The 20,937-nt window shown below is 35.8% G+C and overlaps 1 protein-coding gene across 2 annotated transcripts in view; it reads left to right on the top strand.

Moving 5' to 3' along the window:
- The window catches only part of faf1 (Fas (TNFRSF6) associated factor 1), a 130,248-nt gene that overhangs the window by 51,060 nt on the left and 58,251 nt on the right, over window positions 1-20,937 (top strand). For both annotated transcript variants that reach the window (NM_212973.3, XM_087263029.1), the window contains 4 exon segments: window positions 16,127-16,222; window positions 18,829-18,952; window positions 19,037-19,100; window positions 19,302-19,383. In NM_212973.3, coding sequence (NP_998138.2) covers window positions 16,127-16,222; window positions 18,829-18,952; window positions 19,037-19,100; window positions 19,302-19,383 — 366 coding nt within the window.

Here is a 20,937-nt window from a genome sequence, read left to right as displayed (position 1 = left end):
GTATTGATTGTCACTAACCCTTTTATCGATAGACCTTTTTGATGACTGATTAGGCATGGACATATAAAGGATATTTGGGCATTTAAAGTTATGCTTTAAAGGATGTTGATGCTTGTAGATGTTCCACTTTTACCAACACTTGTTTGGATCTGTAATTTCTTAGCATCTTTATAAGGGTGGCATTATTTTAAATGATGAAACAGGTTTGTGGTGTTGCCTTTTTTTGATGGCACGAGTCATCTGCGCAGTTTGCAGTTCGTTGCTCTGTTTTGTGTTGAATTTCAAAAAACTACGTAGCTCCAGACTACTAAAGTTAAGTATGTCTTGTCAACAATGTCTGTGACTGAACTTCTTACTCCTCCAAGTGCATCTAACACTGTATGGCTGTAATATTGTACTATGTGCGGAATCCGGAAGTGCAGTCTGCAAAATGCCTTCGCAGCAGTACGCATAGTGCATAAACATTATCGGACACTTAACGAACTGTCATCATTTTATTGAAAAATATATTTTGTGATAATTATCATTATCGAATTATTGCCCAGCCCTATATTGCATCCCATTGACCTTGCCACACTAAATTCTCATTCGGCCAAGAATCCTGCACTGCAAATCTATTTCTACTATTAACTTCAACTTCAAGTAGGATCTACTCGGCTAAAATTTTTGCTCAATTATATTTTTTTAACAGTATAAAATGACAAATTACTTGCCAAAAACGGTCCCTTTGTGAAAATGCAATTTGTTTAAAGGGCATTGGGAAATTAAATAGAAACATAACTTTAACTTTTTTGTTGTAGTGCTTGAAGCTTCACCTAATGTGAAAGTAAGATGTTAGCGCTAATTAAGACGTCACAGAGCAACTCCTCTCTCTTGTCCTCTCTGTGTGGACATTACAGCTCATGTAGTGGGGGGTCAGTGACCTTTCCCGCCCTGTTCCATGCTCCCAGCCTTTCAGTACGACTCGTTCACAGTGATCAGAGACGGCCCTAACACTGAACCTTGAGGAACCCCACCTCCGAGCTTAGCTAGTCATTCACACAATAACCATGGGAACTATTTCTTTACTTTTCACTGGTCATTGTGCATCTGAGCAGTTTCCCTTGTGTTTCAACCACGATAAAACAGGACTGTGCTTGTTATTGTGTCCTGATTTGCTTTCAGGTGCCTAATTGAGGGTAAGTATGGTTGCAAAGGGAGTGGCCTTTAACCGATGAGCAAACCTGTTTTATGAGCACTGTTTGTTTCAGGTGTTGAGAGTTTCTATTTTACCTACCATTCTTGGTCATCCATTCATTTGTCATCTTTTAAAAGAGTAAAATGTATATAGCCACTATTATTTATTCTTTCCTCAAGCAATTAAGGTGGTTTTACTCACCATTGTTTAAAAAAACCAAATATAACATAAACCCCTGTGACTACTATATCAGAACAGAACAAAAGGCTATGGCCCCATTGTCAGAAGCTTTATAAGCAGTGTTTCACATAGCTTTTAACAATGACAGCATTGTTTATTTTCAGCGTGCACTTGTAAGGCTCATGTATCATTGCGTTTAACTCGTATTGTTAAAAGGGCGGTTGAAGAGATCGTTTCGTCCTTTAGCGAAAAGCACAACAGACGCAAGGTCACTGAATTACACCCTCTCACCACAGACTGCCCACTTGAGTCAGGCCACTTCAGGGCTGAAGTGCACTCACCGAAGACCTCAACCCACAATCTTGTTCTCTGATGAAGAGGGCACTGCTCATGAATACATTTTAAGGCACAATAAAGCAGTGATTGGTTATGTGTGGTCGTTGTGCACTTGGTCGCTTTCCACCTCAACTCATCTTGGCTTATAGGGAGGGACGTATTATTAAAGCAGTGGTCTTAATAATGCCCCCCCGTTCCTTATTGAAATGGCTGGCTGTTCTTTAGGTGCAAAGCTCTTGCATGGCTTTTTTTTTTTTTTTTTTTGGTGCGTATCTCATTAACCTTCCTTCATCTCCTGGGATTTGTACCAATAAACATGACAGCCTAGGCTTAGAAATACATTTACCAGCAGTCTGAGTCAATGCCTGCTCCGCCGTGCTTTCATTATCCTTCGCTTGCTCATATACAGAGCTCCTTTCCACCTCATAAGGAAGAAAAATGAAGAACTGATCAGTAGTCAGTTTACATTTCAGAGACTGAGCTTTTAAGCATATTGGTTTTGAAGGAGGTTTGTTTTTTTCATGTACTGTCGAAATAGATTGAACTTAATATATTAATAATTTCGAGAGGGAAGGCAGTCTTCGGTGCTGCACATATTTTTGTATTACTGTCAGGGAGGCAAATGAAGAGAATGTGATTTGATTTTGATCCATTTATGCAGTGAAACTGTTTAACCAGTTAACATTTAAACAGTGCTGCCGTTTTTAACTGGATTTGTGATTAGCAAATTTGTCTCTGAGGAGAATGGGATTACTATGTAAAAAAAAAAAAAAAAAATCAGCATGCCTTTGAATCTGTGGGTGGATCTTAGCGGTTGTCTTGACGTCCCTCTGCAGTGTCTGTAAATTCAAGCGAGGCTGTTTACCATAGTCATGTTTAGCCCTTGTTTGTTTGAGTGGGTGTAGTCGGGATGCGTGTGGTGTGTTTGAGGGGCTGACACTGGCTTCTTCATATGGCAGGCCACTGGAGGACTGCTGTTTGCAGGCTGTGTTTGGCATTAACCACCCAAACTTCGGTGTGTTTTTCTTCCCGAACTTGGGCTGCACTATTTTATTTTTTTCTTAAATCCAGCTGAAATGTTCACTAGATATCTGAAGGCGTTTGCAAAGTAAATAATACCAGTTTATGGCATATCAATGAAGTAAAAACAATTAATTGGCACCGCATTGCTCCCTCGCCGCTATCATCAAAACGGCTCCAGCTCTAAATTGTAGCACATGCTCTTGTTTATTTCATTTGTTCACTTAATTTAGGGCCCTTAATTGGTCCATTTCCCACCTTTTGAGTTCCCTCTCACACACATCCCGAGCCAAAACTCTTTCGAGCTCTTTTCATATTTCACTGCCAACCTCATGCAGCACCTATGGGAATGATTGACAACTCTTGGAACGTCCTTATTAGAGTCTTTTCCCCCTTAATTGCTGACATTTATCCAGTGTTTCTTGGTGTTTGCTAATGTATTACTGCTGCTGCTCTCTGAGGGTCTCTGTGGCCCTCGGCTGTTATGGGCTTTCAGCGTCACGGACCTGCGGAGGCAGCTTATTGGGCCCCCTGGTTGCCATAGCAACGGAGCTCATCTCTAAGCCCATACAGAGCCCCTTGTGAGATTGCTGTCTGCAGGTGAAGTTTTTCTGAGTTGGAGAGGTGTATATACACTCTTAGATTGACAGTCTTCTTCCTTCAGAAGCGCTAGCTTGCCGTCTATCTACTCTTCCTGTGCCTTACCAGGGCCGTCTGGCACATAGCATTATTTACATGTTTAGATCAACACCCTGCTGTGACCGTACTGGCAGTGCTGTTTGGTCGTGCAAGAGAAATCGGATATTTGATTTAGCAAATAATTTCCTTTTCAAATAATGTCTTTAAATTAGGGATGCTCATAATAACCGATTAACCAATAACTGAATGGGTGCGTTTTGAACCGATTGATGGTATCAGTTAAATGATTAAAAAATATTATTATGTATATTTTTAAAGTTTGGCTGCATCAGGTCGATCACAGCGAACATGCTTTTTGCATTGAGAGGGGCATCTTTCGAATGGTTTACTAACAGCCATGTTTGTTTTGCGGCGCCCTGCACGCCTCACGTTTTTGCCGTTGTATGGTGTGTGCTCGCAGTTGAAATAAAGTAAACTATAAGCAGAAAAAGCGTACGTCAGTTCTTCAAATGAAAGCAGGAAGAAAAAAAGGACATGATTGGACAAACAGCAAATGCCAGTTTTTAAAAAGGATTCAGTCAGTGTTTTCATTTTGTAATCTAAACTTGTCAGTAAGATGAAAAATATCTAGGGCAGAACTGTTTATTTTATTCTTTTTATTTTGTTTATTCTGTTTTTCTATGCTGTTCTGAATGCTGTTGTTCACATGATAAAATAAATCAGTATTTTAAAATGCAATATTTAATGTGTCAGAGACAAAAAAGACACGTAAATTATTTATTTTGTTAAATAATAATTTAATATTAATCTGACCAGTTAACCGTTAATATTCGGTTAACGAGTGGTGGTTGTCGGTTGGCAGAATTAACCGAAATGAGCATCCCTACTTCTCTTTCATTATAGGTAACGGATTAAAAAATTCATATTACTATAAAAGTAGTATTACAATAATAATATTAATTATTATATATTATAATATATATTTAAAAAAAAATGTATATAAAATATGACGGCATGGTGGCATAATGGGTGTCCCGCTGTCGCCCTATAGCAAGAAGGTCGCTGGTTCAAGCCCAGGCTGGGTCAGTTGGCATTTCTACTTGGAGTTTGCATGTTCTTCCCATGTTTCCTTGGGCTTCCTCTGGGTGCGCCGGTTTCCCCTACAAGTCCATAGACATTCGCTATAGATGAATTGGGTAAGCTACATTGTCTTTAGTTTATGTGTGTATGTCCTGGTTCTCCTGGTTGAGAGTTGAGTGTTGGGCTAACAACCCACCTTGTTAAAACTAGATGTTACGAAACACTACAGCTACATATCAAATTCGATATAAACTACCCTAGGAGTAAATTAAATCTAAAATATATATTAAAATATTAATATTAATTTATTTGATATTTTTACTTTGTTATTATTTTTATTTTAATTTTTTTCTAAATACACTATATTTGCCAAAATTTGTGACAGATGCCTTAACATGGCCTTTAATGAGATCCCTATGTTAATACATGGGGTTTAATATGGAGTTGGCCCATCCTTTGCTGCCATATCAGCTTCAACTCTTCTGTTAAGGCTTTCTACAAGGTTTATGAGTGTGTTTTTTTTATTTTTTTATTTACCATTCTTTTAAAAACGCAATTGTGAGGTCAGGTACTGATGTCAGACAAAAAGGCACGGCTTGGAACTTGCATTCTTTCTCTCTGGTTGAGGTTAGGACTCTGTGCAGGCCAGTTAATTTTTTCACACCAAGCTCGCTCATTCATTTCTTTATAGACTTTACTTTGCACACTGGTGCATAGTCCTGTTGGAACAGGAAGTGGCCATCCCTAAACTGTTCCCACAAAGTTGGCAGCATGAAATTTGTCAAAATGTCCTAGTATGCTGAAGCATTAAGTGTTAATTTAATTGAAACTAAGGGGTCAAGTTAAATCCTAGAAAACCAAACTCACACCATAATCCCCCCTCTACCAAAATTTACACTTGGCACAATGCAGTCAGGCAAGTACTGTTTTCCTGGCGATCGCCAAATCCAGACTCATCCATTGGATTGCCAGACAGAGAAGCGTGATTCGCCACTTCAGAGAGCATATCTTTGTTATGGATTTTCACCGCTGCATCTTATTCTTTGGATGGCATTTGGGTGATGCAAGGCTTGGATGCAGCTGCTTGGCCAAGGAAACCATTCCATGAAGTTCTCTGTGCACTTTTCCTGAGCTAATCTGAATGCCACACAAAGTTTGGAGGTCTGTAGCTATTGACACTTCTACTTCATGACTGAGTTGCTGTTGCTCTCAGTTGCTTTCACTTTGTTAAAATAGCACTAACAGTTGACTGTAGAATATGTAGAAGGGATGAGATTTCATCCAATCTGCTTATTGCAACCTATCAGCGAACCACACTTAAATTGACTGAGGTCCTGAGAGTGACCCATACATTCACAGATGTTTGTAAAAGCAGTCTGCATGCATAGGTGTTTTATTTTATGCTTCGATTTTATTTATTTACATTATTTTTAATCCAGGTGACTGGAACAACTCAATTCAATGATCTGGAGTGTCCCAAAACTTTTGGCCATATAGTGTAATAGATTTCTTTTATTGGATTTGTTAAATCATTGATTTAGATTTCTTGACTTTTTTCATTAGTTAATATTTTAATCATTATTTGTTTTTTTTTAATTGGTCTGTCCTTTACTGTCTTACTTACCTGCTATTTATTCATTCATTCACTCATTTTTATTTTTGGATTAGTCTATGGTCGCCTTAGCGGAATGAACCGCCAACTTATCTAGCTAATGTTTTACGCAGCGGATGATGCAACCCATCACTGGGAAAGATCCATACACACTCATTCACAAACATACTTTGGACAATTATAGCTTACCCAATTCACCTATCCCACATGTCTTTGGACTTGTGGGGGAAACTGGAGCATTCAGAGGAAACCCATGCAAACATGGGGTGAACATGCAAACTCCACACAGAAATGCCAACTGACCCAGCCGAACCTTCTTGCTGTGAGGTGACAGCTCTACCCACTGTACCACCACACGGCCCTACTATTTATTCATTTATTTATTTATTTATTTATTTATTTATTTATTTATTTATTCATACATTTTTTTTTTAGAAATAATAAGTTAAATAATTTTTAAATAAAAAATAAAAAATAAATATGTGTTACTTAATTTAGACCATTATTATCTAAACCTACTTAAGTTAGGTACGTTTTTTAATTAAAATTAAAACCTCGCACAAGTCTCCTATAGTTTAAAATGATTATTATTTTCATTAGAATCTGTACTTTTTCTACCATTTAACATCCAGCAAATCGTAGCAGTTACAGATTACACCTTACACAGGTGAAAACAAAACATTGCCTTGCCTATTCACACTTTTTTTTTCTCTCAAAGGGCTTAGCCCTGAAAGGTTCACTGGGCAATTTAAACACTGTATTTGACCCTAGATCTTAATCAAGACTGACACCTCTCCAAACCCCAACCTGAAAGGGTCCAACAGGTGTTTAGGGTGGGGCTTCTTATTTTTCTTTTCTTTCCTGGACTCGGCTCTCTCTGGCTTTTTTCGCGCTCTGTAGCTCTCTTGTCCTCATCTATGAAAGAAGGCAGGCACAAGGTGCAGCTTGGGGCTCTCGGACGACTAGAGCAGCTGTCAGCAGTAATTATCTCCTTCACAGCCCCAGAGATGGAGAACGACAACAAATAGCTGAAAACAACCAGGAGGAAAAGGAAAAAAGTTTGTCAGAGAAGTATGTTTAAGTGATTGTACTCATGGAATGGAATTCTTGCTAAATTGGAATGGAGCAAGACAAATGCAATGCCTCTTTTGCATGGTGCTCGCTTCTAGGGGCTTTAATGCAAGTGTTAATGAAAGGGGTCCAAAAGAGGAGGATTCTGTTCTTTGTTTGGAAGTGGAGAGGGAGGTGTGGGACAGTGAGGGGTGACCTCTCGCCTGTAGCCTGAGGCTCTGAACACACATGTTAGCACCCAGACTCCCTCATACTGTTGGCATCAGAATGTGGACATTTTGCCTTACCTGTGTCTTTAGTTGCTCTGCGTCTGCCATTCTATAAACAATAATGGGGAAATATTAGGGAAAACAGGATTAAATTTGTTTTAATGTAGGGATTGGTTATATAATGTAGCATTCAAAAAACATTTACATTGCAAAAAAAGTAATGTTTTTGTAATAAATTGAGATATTTTCCCATATTTAAATGACACCTGAAATGATATTTTATATACAGTACATAGAAAACCTTGTTTTAATGTTTCAAATAATTTTGTAAAAAAACAAAAAACAAATAATGTTGTGAATTAATGTATGAAACAACCTCTTGGCCTGGTTTTACAGACAGGACATAGACTAAGTAAGGATTAGGAAATATTTGAGTAATTTTTATAAATGCACTTTAAAAAAAAAATTCTTAGTTTCTATTTAAGACAAAACAAAGGCTCTGCTTTCTTTGCTTTTTTTCACATCACTTTGAAATAGCTCATACTTATATTTTACTCTAGAACTAAAGCTTAAGCCTCGTCTTAGAGACTGGGCTATAGAGAAATCAGGTATTATTTAATATTGCAAAAATTCATTCATTCATTCATTTTCCCCCCCCGACTTTTATCAACCAGGGGTCGCCATAGCAGAATGAACCGCCATCTTATCCAGCATATGTTTTACGCAGCGGATGCCCTTCCAGCTGCAACCCATCACTGGGAAACATCCATACACACTCATTAACACACATAGACTACGGACAATTTAGCTTACCCAATTCACCTATACTGCATGTCTTTGGACTTGTGGTGGAATTCAGAGCACCCGGAGGAATCTCACACGGACACGGGGAAAACATGCAAACTCCACACAGATATGCCAACTGACCCAGCCGAGGCTCGAACCAGTGCACCTTCTTGCATCTGAGTCGATTGTGCCACCCACACTACCACCGTGATGCCCACATAATACAATTGTATACATTTTTATTACAGTAAAATGTTTTTGCTAACGAATAGGTAGGCCCTAGCAATTTACATACACAAGCATAGTGCTAGTAAATATTAAAACTATGTTATAAAAGATCAAGTTTCAGTCTACAAGACAAGTTTCTACTTCGCAGTTTCTACACATTGGTATATTGTGGTATCCACATCGCTATATTCAGATGTGGATATATGAAATGTTGTCTTAACGGCTGTTTTCTCACTGCTTTAAATTTATTTTAATATTTTTAAATATACTATTATATTTATTTAAATTGTGTGGAAAAAGTCTCCAGGATGTTTGTTAAATGTATATCATTGCTCAGGTGTTTTGTAACCTTAAAACACCTTTTCTATTAGTATCTCAAAGCCTTAACTGTCCACATTCGCATGCTAACATCTATGCCATATTAGGTAACTTAGAAAACCTGATGCACAACAGTGAAGATTTGCATAAAGTTAATTTGCATATTCAAGAATAGGTCAGAGAGGGTAAAATAAGTTGTTACATTTTTAAATTATGATTTTGTTGTGGCAAAAATTATATATACATATCCATATAGAGGACAGTAGAGAATGTAAACGTTGAACTAAAGAGAGGAGAGGGAAACAGGATTGGCAAAGGACCTTGAGTCTGTGCTTCATCTCAATGCACTAACTGTATTGCTAATTGTCTATAGTGGCACAATTTACCCCACTCTTATGATGTCTTTATTATTTGTCTATACATTTTCTCTGGCAGCACTGATCCCATTGTGAAAACAGTGTCCGATGTCTGGACAGTGCTCTTGATGGTGTCAACAGCACTGTACATGGTCTGTGTGTGCAGGCAGTCTGACTTTAATTAGTTCTTGTAGAAAAGACTGTCTGCGATCCTTCTCTCTGTGTGGGCCATCGCAAAGAAAGAGAGAGTGTGTTTGTGTGTTTTGGGGGAGCTAGCGGCTTGTTGAAGTACTTGACACTCTGAAATCCTCTCCGTGTTGCATTATGGGATATTACAGTGCTTAAACTAAAGCTTCTTTACGCTTAATCTGTTATGTCTCTTAATCAATACCAAGACACGACATAGGTTTTGGTATGTCTCGATTTTGTTTACATTATCCTTTTCCCTTTGTAGAAGATTGAGGAAAATACAGTACATTTTCAATTTTGAGCAGACAAAATAAATTTACATAATTATTTTATTTGTTTATTTATTTTTGCTTTATTAGGTTCATCTTGGGTCAGACAATAAAATATACATAAAATTGATACACACACACATATATATATTACACACATGCACTGATACAATTCACCAAACAAGAAATTATCACAAAAACATAAATGTACACCAAATAAGTATATAAATTAAAGGTAAAATATCACATATATACTCAAAAATATACACACATAAGTTAACATAAAAATAAGAATAATAAAAACACAAACAAAAAATAAATAAATAAATATATGAAAGAAAGAAAGAAAGAAAGAAAGAGAAAGAAAGAAAGAAAGAAAGAAAGAAAGAAAGAAAGAAAGAAAGAAAGAAAGAAAGAAAGGCAATTAAGATATAGGTGTCTTCCGACTTCCTGAAGTTCTGGCTTTTGTTTTGCAAATTAAATCTTTTTCCTTCTAATAGCATGCAAGACATTAGAAACCTATTACTGATAAGAAGTCGTCTAGCCAGTAATGGTTGCAAAGGCTACACTATCAGCCTGTAATGAATTTAATTCAACATATTTTGGCATGAGTTTTAATAACTAATTTTTACTAACTGATTTATTTGATTTTTGCTATGATAACAATAAATAATATTTTGCTAGATTTTTTAAGACACTTCTATAGAGCTTAAAGTGACAATTAAAGGCTTAAATAGGTTAATTACGTTAACTAGGCAGGATGGGGTAATTAGGCAAGTCATTGTATAAATATGGTTTGTTCTGTAGACTTTCAAAAAAATATATAGCTTAAAATGGCTAATAATTTTGACCTTAAAATTTTTTTTTTTTTTTTTTTTTTTTAATCTAGCCTAAATAACACAAATAAGACTTTCTCCAGAAGAAAAAGTATGATCAGACATACTGTGAAAATTTTCTTGCTCTGTTAAATATTATTTGGGAAATTTTTAAAAAAGAAAAAATTAAAACAGGGTTTAATAATTCTGATTTTAACTGTAAGTTCTTATGGTTAAGCCACATCAGCTTTTATTCATTAATTCTTTATTTGTTATTCATTTAACGTCAATCAAGCAGCACTATTAAAACAGTTTAATATGTAAAGTAGACCAGTTTAAAAAATAATAATAACTTACAAGAATTATCACTATTATTGTAATAATAAACTTTTTGTAATCCATTTGATCCATGTTTGGCCAGCCAAATTGTTCCAGTTGTTTGAGTTTAAAGCTAAAACTTTAGAAAAATATTTCACTTTCATCAAGTAATGCATGCATGCAAACTGTCAGAATTTGGTGTAACGCGCTCTACAGTAACAATTTACTGTATTCTAATTACATTTATGGGTAACGCAGTAAAGTTACACATTACATTTTAAATTTGTTTAATTTAATTAAAGTCAGTGCAATTGTGTTACGAATACAGATTTTAGAAAAGAGTATTTGCTTTTTTTAATTGCGTTTTTGTTGCAACGTCCGTTAATGAGCATCCTTTTTAAATTGCAGGAGAATGCGAGCTGAAATAGCTGCTGAGGAGAGTGCTTGCTTCTTCAAGTGGATGATACATTACTTTGATTTCATTGAGCATAGAAGCAAAAGTATTACTTTGACGTGCTCACGTTTTCCAGATTTCTCATATTCAACATTTAAGCAATTACAGTTTGTTTCCACAACCACAGACAGGCTATGTGTTTTTCTTACTATGAATGTCAGTGATTACAGGTTTCCAGTTTTCTTCAAAATGTTTTTTCAAAAAGTCAAACAGGTTTGGAACAAGTGAAGATAAAGTAAATGATGAGAGAATTTTAGGTTTTGGACAATTGTCTTTTAATTTTTTGAATATGTCCATCTGCTGTGTTAAACCCATTGTAACATTTTTCAGTGAATATTAAATTACGGAAAGAGCTGCAGTTTATTTTGTATTTAGTTTTTTATATAATTTATAATTTGTTATGTGAATATTTTTTTACATGAAGTGATTAGTAATGTAATCAAATTACAATTTTCCAGTAAAAATCAGCAAAAATCAGTAATCTATTACTTTTTTAAAGTAACTTACCCAACACTGCATACAGCATAGTAAGTAATTTACCTGACAACACTCTCTATTGGATTTATTATTTTTTATTGGATGTCGTTTCTTTTGAATCCCACCTAGTATAATTTGTTTGTAATTTTTAACTAATTTAGTAGGGGATTAAATAATACTCAGATTGTTTAAAAAATCTCTACAAACCACCAAAATGTTCTATAAAGCTGCAGAGCCCCATTAAATCAAGTATTTATCTTTTGCCTATTTTTATTTGTATTTAATTTGCCCTGATGTGTCTGTACACTGTAAAAGTCAACTTCATCAAATGAAATGAGTGTAGTTAACTCAAAATGTACTGAAAGTTAATTCTACTAATTTGAAAAAAGTTTTGAACTCGGTGTTGAAGGTAATGAATTAAATAAAAACCTCTTTACTTCAACTTAAATGGAGTAAGTTCACAGTAATTGTATAGATTGTTTTTTTTTTTAACTCCAATGGTTTGCAGCAATCAGTTTCCTCAAACGGTTTGAGTTGCCTTAACTTATTGTTTTACAGTATTCAGTTGGTCTGAGTTCTCTTTATTTATCCGTTTTACTGTGCTCCAATTGCTTCATTTACTTAAATGGATTAAGTTCACAGTAATCATTAATATTAGTTTTTGAACATAAATGGTTTGTTGCAATTGGTTTCCCTTAAACGGTTTGAGTTACCTTAACTTATTGGGTTTTACAGTGTATAGTTAAGCTGATTATTGAGTTATGTTTCCAATAGCTGTATTGTTTGTTTAAAATATAGATAGGCTATGGTCATTTAGGCATCAGAAAGGAACATGTTAAAAAACAGCCGGTGATTTATGATGTGTAATTGGTAATGTCAGGTAAGAGTGGGTAGAATGTCGCTCAGGGGAGTTGTGAATGTGTGTGTGTGTGTGTGTGTGTGTGTGTGTGTGTGTGTGTGTGTGTGTGTGTGTGTGTGTGTATGTGTGTATGGGGCTGGTCTGTAATGAGTCCCTGTAGTCTGGAGTGCTGCTGACATTTCCACTCTTGCCTGAGAGTTAATGAGGTACTCAGGCCTTCACTGCTAGCTCACCGCATGCTGCACGTGATGCTCTTTACAGTGCCAAGCACACACAACCTCCATTACCAACCGCAGAAAGCTTGCCTAGATGAATATTGCTCTTCTGTGCAAACTTCACTGGAAAAAGCTGTCTTAGAGGAATTGTTCACCTGATAATGGTCATCTCTGACACATCTTACAAATCTGAATTGATAATGTTATGAAAGTCTTTTCAGTTGTTAAAATGAAATGGAAAGACTTTGTTTCTTGCATTAAATATTTGGAATAAAGCACATTTTCAATATATTTTTTTATTTTCTTTTTCCAAATAATTCAGATTAGCTGCAGTACAAGCTACCGAGGAACTTTTTTTGTGTATATAAACTATTATTATTATTTTTTTTTTATAGAAGTGTTTTTCTACATGCTTTTTGGAAATAGATTGCATTTCATTTGGAAAAAAAAGTGTCAAGAAGTACTAGGGCAGGTTTGTTTCTTACTTGGGTATAACAAGACAGAATGTTTAGATGCCACCTTCTATGTTTTTTTCTGTTTAATTTTATTCATGGTTTACTTGTGGCACTATGGGTTGGAGGTTTGGGGCATGTATTCACCTTATTCTTTACCGATGAGCGGGCGCTGCCATTTGAATCTTTTTGGCTCGAGACTTCCGGTCTCATACACTTCCATTCATTTTTAAACGTTAAAAACTGTTCGTTACGCTGCTTGATGTTGCAAACTGACATTTTCTTATTGGTCTGTATAGTTATGCAAACATTTGTTTGTAGAGCAAGTAGTTTGACCGTTTCTGCCGTTTATTATCCCAAGTCATTTCTCCCATAGGTGACTAAATTGGAAGTTCTAAAACAATCAAGAAAACAGGCTCACTTCTGCATTTTAGAATATGGTCTGTAGGGGAGTATATTTGATCATGATAGATCAAGAACAAAACATGCGCTTAAATCACAAATACGCTTTATGAACGTACACTGTATAGACATCACCTATATACTACATAACTGCAGGTTAACTGCAGTATGTTTATATATAGAAACTTTAACTGTTAAAAGTTATTAGTTACTAGTTAATTTAAGTTATTAGAAACTGAAAGTGTAACTGAGGCAAGCTAGCAGAGTGCTATGCAGGCAAACCTCACTCCTCTGATTTAACTTGTAAAAACCCTATAAACATAATGTTCAATATTGACTTTTTTGCAACTTACACAGTGTCCTAACAACACACGGCGCCATAAGATTCAAGCGTCCAACAATTTTGGCTGTCTGCACCAAAGGTGACATGACAGAAACATTTAAGTGCCAGCCACTGCACTCCTAACAAAATGGTTAAGGCTTTTAATCTAATACATATTATTCTTCTTTAACATTATAAACAGGCTAACGTTACCAGGTGACTGAAGTTGTTGGAGTCACAGTTCTGACTTTCATTTTCAAACCGTCTGCTAGTTATTTTATTTTAAGGATCTGAGGTGAACTCTGTTGCTGCTTTCAGTAGTGTGGCAATAAATCTCATGAAAAATTGAATTTGAACTCACATTGGTTTCATTTAACACTGAAAAAAGCACATAATCTGTACCTGAGGTGATCATTGCCATACTAGTATATGCTGTTGTTTTGCCGCAGTCGCAGAAATAGAAAGCATTTCTAAAATAGAAATTTTGCATGTCAACGTTGCAGATGGTTAGGACAAAAACTCCTTTTAACATGGAAATGATGGCTTTTATTGGTTAGTATTAGGTGTTGTTACAACACAATGTCAGAGCACACAAATTAAAGAGTAAACGTGGTCTGTTTAGTCGCGTGTATGTGTGAGGGAGAGTTGTGGGTGAAGATAATACTCTTGCTCTTGACGGCAAGACACTGTTTTTGTTAGTAAATCTATCATAGTCATACTAGTCATGCATTTGACTTCTTTTTTGCGTTTTTTTACTGTGTTGAGTGCATATATTGAAGCCATTTTAGAATGTATGCACACCTATGCATTTCTGTGACGTTTTATTTTTATTTCAGTATCCCAAAATTTGCATAAAAATACTTGGCTCTTAGTATAGCTAATATAAATTGAGATTTTGCCCGTTAGAAATTGGATCATGGGGTTATTGTTGTTTGTACTTCTGTGATTGACAGATTGCCCCAACTTGGAGCCAGTGTACACATAACAGAGAAAAGATGTTGTTTCTAAAGGGATGGGAAGTTATTTTGATTAAAAATGATGAGGGAAATTAAAAAGGATTCCCTAAGGCCAGCTTGATTCAGTCATGCCAGGGTCATCTGGAATTGAAACACTGTGTTAACAAGAAGGATATTCGTTGTCCAGGTTGGCCGGTGATAAGCCAGTCTGGCAAACAGACTTCAACCGCTGTTATCTTGCTGTTAACTCGACAACACAAAATATATTTATTGGTTTTTGTTTGAACTTCAAGACTAAACATAGCGAATAATTTAAATATAAGTGTTGCATGCAGAACTGAAGCAAACAATTTATTTGTGTTGAATTTAAACAAACAAATACAATGTAATAATGTTCAACTTAATTTATTTGTTTAAATTCAGCTATAAATAATTTACTACTTAACTACTTAATACTTAAAAAGTAGTAATAATTACTACTTAACTACTTAACATAAAAAAATTGAGTAAATCCAAGGAATCATCTTTGAATAATTTTTTTCAGTGTAAGCTTATTCTGAAACATTGAAACCTCAATAATCAAACGACAAATAAAAAGGTGGATAATAAACAAATACATTAATTCTATAAACTATAATACAAATAAAAAGAATAATAACATAACATTCAATACCCATTATTGGACATGACATTTCACAGCTTTTGATAGTTAATTAAGTTAATACATTATTCTGCTTGAATATAAGAAATCTGAACATTATAAAACACTGTAAAATTCATTTGACAGCTTAAAAATATTGAGTGTTCGAATTTTTTTAAAATGCAGAAAGGGAGTTCATATTTTATGAACTTCCCTGTTAAAATTTCCCTATAATAATATAAATCAGATTTTCCAGAGCAAGTTTACCGGTCACAAGTCCACTAACCTACCGGATAATCTTAAGTCTTTTTCCACCTTAAAGCAATAACTAGCAAAAATGTATTTTAGTTTGCACTTACTCGTGTTTGGATTTACTGGTTGCATATGGAACAAGCATAATTAGGGAAGCAGAGGTATTTTGTCTGTAGTTAATGTACCAAGCATTAGAAGGATCTATTTCCAAAATCTTTGAATCTCATTGCACTCCCATAGTCTATGCTACAAGTTTGCTGCTAATGTTTGAAATTTATGTTAGCTAGCTTTTCATAAAATAATAATGATCCTAATTATGACCCAAAAAGCACAATGTGAGTCCTCTGATCCATTTCACCCCTAGTAAACTAAACATTTTAATAAATGCTGAATTTGTGGTCACAGAAATGGCAGGTTTTGTTATAATGTATGACAAAAGATTAGTAATACTGAGCGGTAAAATGTCTAATAATAAACTGTTTAATGATTTGCAGATGACTCTGGCCATCAGTGGAATCAGTTACCCCTGTCATCATCTGACCGTGTGCAGAAGATCTTCTCCTGCGCTCACAGTGGATCAGACAGATGAGGTAAAGCACCACAATGCACAAACGGGTGCATTTTTAAACATTTTTTAACCACTGCAAACTTATTTTTTTTAATTATTTAAAATAAAACCAACTCTGTTTCTCTCATATTTCTTAACTTCATCATTTTAATTTCAGCTGTTTTTGTTTTTAGATTTTTTAACATATTGAAAGCCAGCATGTGGTGTCAGTTTTGGCAATTCTAATTTTTTGTGGGATTTTTAATTAGACTGCTCTCTGCCCAGCCAAAATGGATAAGCGATTGCCATTTTTATACTTTAATGAGAAATTCGATGTTGGAATAGAATTGCAGTCCGTGTCTGAATTGATGAAATAACGGGCACAGTGATCGCTGTCGAGTTGCCAGCCGTCACTCTGCAGCCAGACTTGCCCCTGTGTTTCAAATCTGATGGCAACCTTTCAACACATTTGCAACTATTGCATCCTATGCACCATTCCTATTAGGTTCAGTCCCTGTTGAAGAATTCAAATAGGAATAATTTTATGAATTAGGATACTCAATAAACTATTAGAAACACTTATTAACATACCAAAAATAAATAAATAAATAAATAAAAACCCTGGCCTCTTTGGACCAAGTATCATTTGATGGCATATTAAACAAAGGGTTGCAGTCCAGCCTTGAATGCTAATGTCCCAATGAACTAGATTTTACCATTTTGTTTTTAATAATGTAAAACAAATTACAATTTGATATGATCTCTTGGTGCAGGTCAAAATATGTTGTTTTATTTTTACATAAGTTTGTTACATTGAAGCTAAAGCCTGGTTTGTTTTTCTGCGTCAAGTGACCCACGGTGCATGCCTTGCGTGTTGTCGTGCATTTATACTTCTTCGCACTGTTTGTGTTGCTCTGCAATAACACTTTTAAAACACTAGCTGGCAGTGAGGTTTTTATGTTCTTCTGTATCAAAAAGCTTATTGTACTAGTAGCTCAAAGTTGCTCATTTTGAGGCGGGAAATGGCAGACCTGCAACAACTTTAATCATAAGGTAAACACAAAACAAAACTTTCCATCTGGACCTCCTTCAGGGGACTAGACACTTGTAATCGCTTGCTCCAACGGGTTTGAGAGGTGCACGGGAGCATATGTGCGTGGTTGACGCAGAAGTATAAATCAGCCTCAAGCAGCCCTGCGCCAAGTCAGCACATGTATGGTAGACCACATGAGAAAGCTAGGTTGCTCCTGGAAGTGGTGTTCGTGAGGCCAGCATAAATCACTCAACCTGCGGTCTGTGTGGGTCTTAATGACCCAGTATAGTGATGGGGACTCTATACTGCTCAGTGAGTACCGTCTTTCGGATGAGATGCTAAACCAAGGTCCTGACTCTCTGTGGTCGTTAAAGATCCTAGGATGTCCTTGAAAAAGAGTAGGCGATTAACCCCTGTATCCTGGCCATAATTTGCCATAATTTGCCCATAACTAGCCCCTGTCCATCATGGCCTCCTAACCATCCACATATCATAATTGGCTTCATCACTCTGTCTCCACCAATCAGCTAGTGTGTGCGGTCTGGCGCAATATGCTTCATTGCTTCATCCAGGTGGATGCTACACACTTGTGGTGGATGAGGAGATTTACCCCAATGTGTAAAGTGCTTTGAGTTTCCAAAAAGCGCTATATAATTGTAAAGAATTATTATTTTTATTGAATATTATTTCACTCTTATTTTTTTCTACATATTTACTCGCATTTATTATGCTCTAGGAAAATAGAATCACTTTTGTAAGTTTACTTTGATGCAGACACTAAAATGCCTTTGCCCCAAACAAAAGTTATATAAGGGTAAGAACTTAAGGTTTAATTAACTTTGGATATGCTTTACCACCTACTTTTTATAAATGGTTGACGGAAATGGTTGCTGCTCTTAAGCTTGAAAGAATTAATTTAGCTAGGGCAGATGATTCTAAAAAGTTAGAAAAAATCCGGGGCCTTTTCCTTGCTTTTCTTTTTAAGAGTTAAAAATTGGGCGCTTATGATTCATGGACAATTTCATTCTTTCTGTTTCGTTTCGAGTATGATCAAGTAAAACTTAATGGTAAAGTATAAATTATTTACTCTATATGGTGCAGATTTGGATGGTCTGGTGTCACTTTTTTTTAAGTCACTTATTTAATTATTATAATTATTTTTTCTTTATCATTTGTATAAAAGCGTATTATAGATTGTATTTATGTTTTTTTGTTCTGCTTTGTGTGCATAAAAAAGGTTATAAATAGAATATAATTTAAAAAAAGAAAGAATGAAAGCAGGAATAAAAAGGAAAGAATCCAAAAAAAACAACAACTTTTGATATGCTTACGAGGCAGTAATATCACAAAGTTTTGCAGCAATGTCACAAACTAGCCTATATTGAACTCTGTTATTTCATATTCTCTAATATTTAATATATATTTTTACATTTTACTTAATAACCTTTTTTTTATTTAATTTTATTTTAAGTATTTTTTTTCAAATAGCTAATGGCAGATTAAAAAGATAATTTTTTTGTTTTATTTGGTTGTATATTTAGGTAGTTGAAAGCTGCCTTTATTATTAGATTTTTTGTTGTTCAAATGGTCCTCTTTAAGAAAACTGTGTGTTCCAGTGCACAGATGTCCACATGGTCAGTGACAGCGAGGGCGATGATTTCGAAGATGCACCTGAATTTGGCGTAGACGAATCAGAGATCTTTGGCATGGGGAGCTCGAGTTGTCGAAAGTCTCCAATGAGTAAGTTATAATACTGCATCATTTCATCTGGCGCCGGCATTAACTGTGGATCTGTTTTCATAAATTCTTCTATTTTTTTTTTAGTGCCAGAGAACAGTGAAAATGAGGGTGATGCCTTACTGCACTTTACTGCTGAATTTTCTAGAAGGTGAGATCCCAGTACAAAACAACATTTGTAATCCAATTTCACTAAAGAAAACCAAACATTTCTTTGTAGTTCAGAGGAGATGGCTTGTGTGCACATTTTTCCGTTCAGCTTTAATGTTTGAAAGTAGCTTTTCTGATACGTGTTATTTACTCAGTATCTGCACACTTAGATTTGCTTTATGCGTGAATGTGTGTTTTGTAGATATGGCGATTGCCATCCTGTGTTCTACATCGGCTCCTTGGAAGCAGCATCTCAAGAGGCCTTTTACGGCAAAGCCAGAGATGTGAGTATAATGTGGCTATCAGTAAATGTATTCATCTTTTTAAACATATGACTGCTGCGTTAACTTTTAAATTGTGGTTTTGGGAAAAAAAATCTGTCTGTCTGTCGATCGATCGATCGATCGATGGTTCTATTGTTCCATCCATTGTTCTATCGCTCTGTCTATTGTTCTTTCTATCTGTCCATCTGCAGTAGGTATGTTTGGTATTGTGCTTTATTTTTATCCTGCACGATAATAACTCTATGCTTGGTGTTTTAAGGTGACATTAACACCAGTGTCATGTCTGTAATCAAAGCTCTTTTGAAATTGGTTTATTTCGTATTCCATATTTCAAACCAATATAAATTTTGTCTCTACAATTGTAATACGTTTTTGTAATTACATTTATATCTCTATAAATGCACTGTTGACCATCCCTTACACTTTAACACACTCTTAAACTTACAAATACCACCCAAATTTTCCCCAGCCTTACCCATGTCCCATCTCAATAGCACTAGAAGTGTTCCATACATAATACAATGTGAACAAATGAAGTACATTATATTTATAGTTTGATGTAAGTAGTTAAGGACACATACTGTAATATAAAATGGAACCCAGTTTACTTTTGTTTACAGTTTAATGGAGGTGTAATAATTAATTCCTGTAATAATTCAAGCATAGGAAACAAGTGGATAAGTTATATTTTTATTTTATTTTATACATTTTCAATCTGAGGTGGTCTTGGATAGGAAAAACTAAAGAAGTTGAAATCAAATTGACCCGAACACGATTCCAGAAACCTCTCTCGTCTGCATGTAAGCACATACGCGAGCAGGTCACGTATCCAACATTTCTTCCAACAGTCATACACCCAGGTACATAAACAGCGCTAAACGTTTGATTGGCAGAACTGGCCCCCCCATCTCGATAAATCCCCATCAAATTTCCGTTTCCCATTTGAACAGCTGAAGCTTTATTTAGAACAGCTTTGCGCTGGTTTTCCCGCTGTGTCCTCATAAGGAGGCTTGTATCAACTGACAGCTTGTGTGGATTACAGTCTTATTAGACTGGGAGGATGCAGCAAGATGTTCAGGGGGTTTTTGAGCATGAGGAGCGGGCTGGAATGGCTTCTTGCCTGCAGCCCAGCTGATCTCCTCTTCTCCTCAGCACAGGCACAATATGGCCGCCACCTCCCTCGAGGAGACAGTTCAGTGTGTCAGTTAAAACAAACTAGCAAAGGAAGAAGAAGAAGAGATGACCTGCTGTGTTCTTCTCATGCAGACAGTCAGTGTTTTCTTCACAGGTCACACATTTTCACTCGTTTCTCCATGTGCGCTGCTTTAGTATGTCATTCGCAGTCAGTTGAAATGTTTTCCTTTTGGAGCTCAGCCAAAGGAATCGTCTTGAGGAAAGATTTAATGGGGCATATTTAAAGGCATGCGTCATTAAAAAGTACTTACTACCTCCCAAATTAATGGGAGATGAATAGATATTTTTAAATTTGGGGAACATTTCAGCTGGGAACATTGTTCCGGGCCCTGCAAAGTCTCAAATGACTTGTGAAAATAT

This window comes from Danio rerio, chromosome 8 (genome assembly GCF_052040795.2).
Source record: "Danio rerio strain M-AB ecotype USA chromosome 8, GRCz13ab, whole genome shotgun sequence".
In the NCBI taxonomy this organism is placed as follows: domain Eukaryota; kingdom Metazoa; phylum Chordata; class Actinopteri; order Cypriniformes; family Danionidae; genus Danio; species Danio rerio.
The sequence above is the reverse complement of the archived record's forward strand: the minus strand, read 5'-3'. Positions and strand labels throughout refer to the sequence as shown.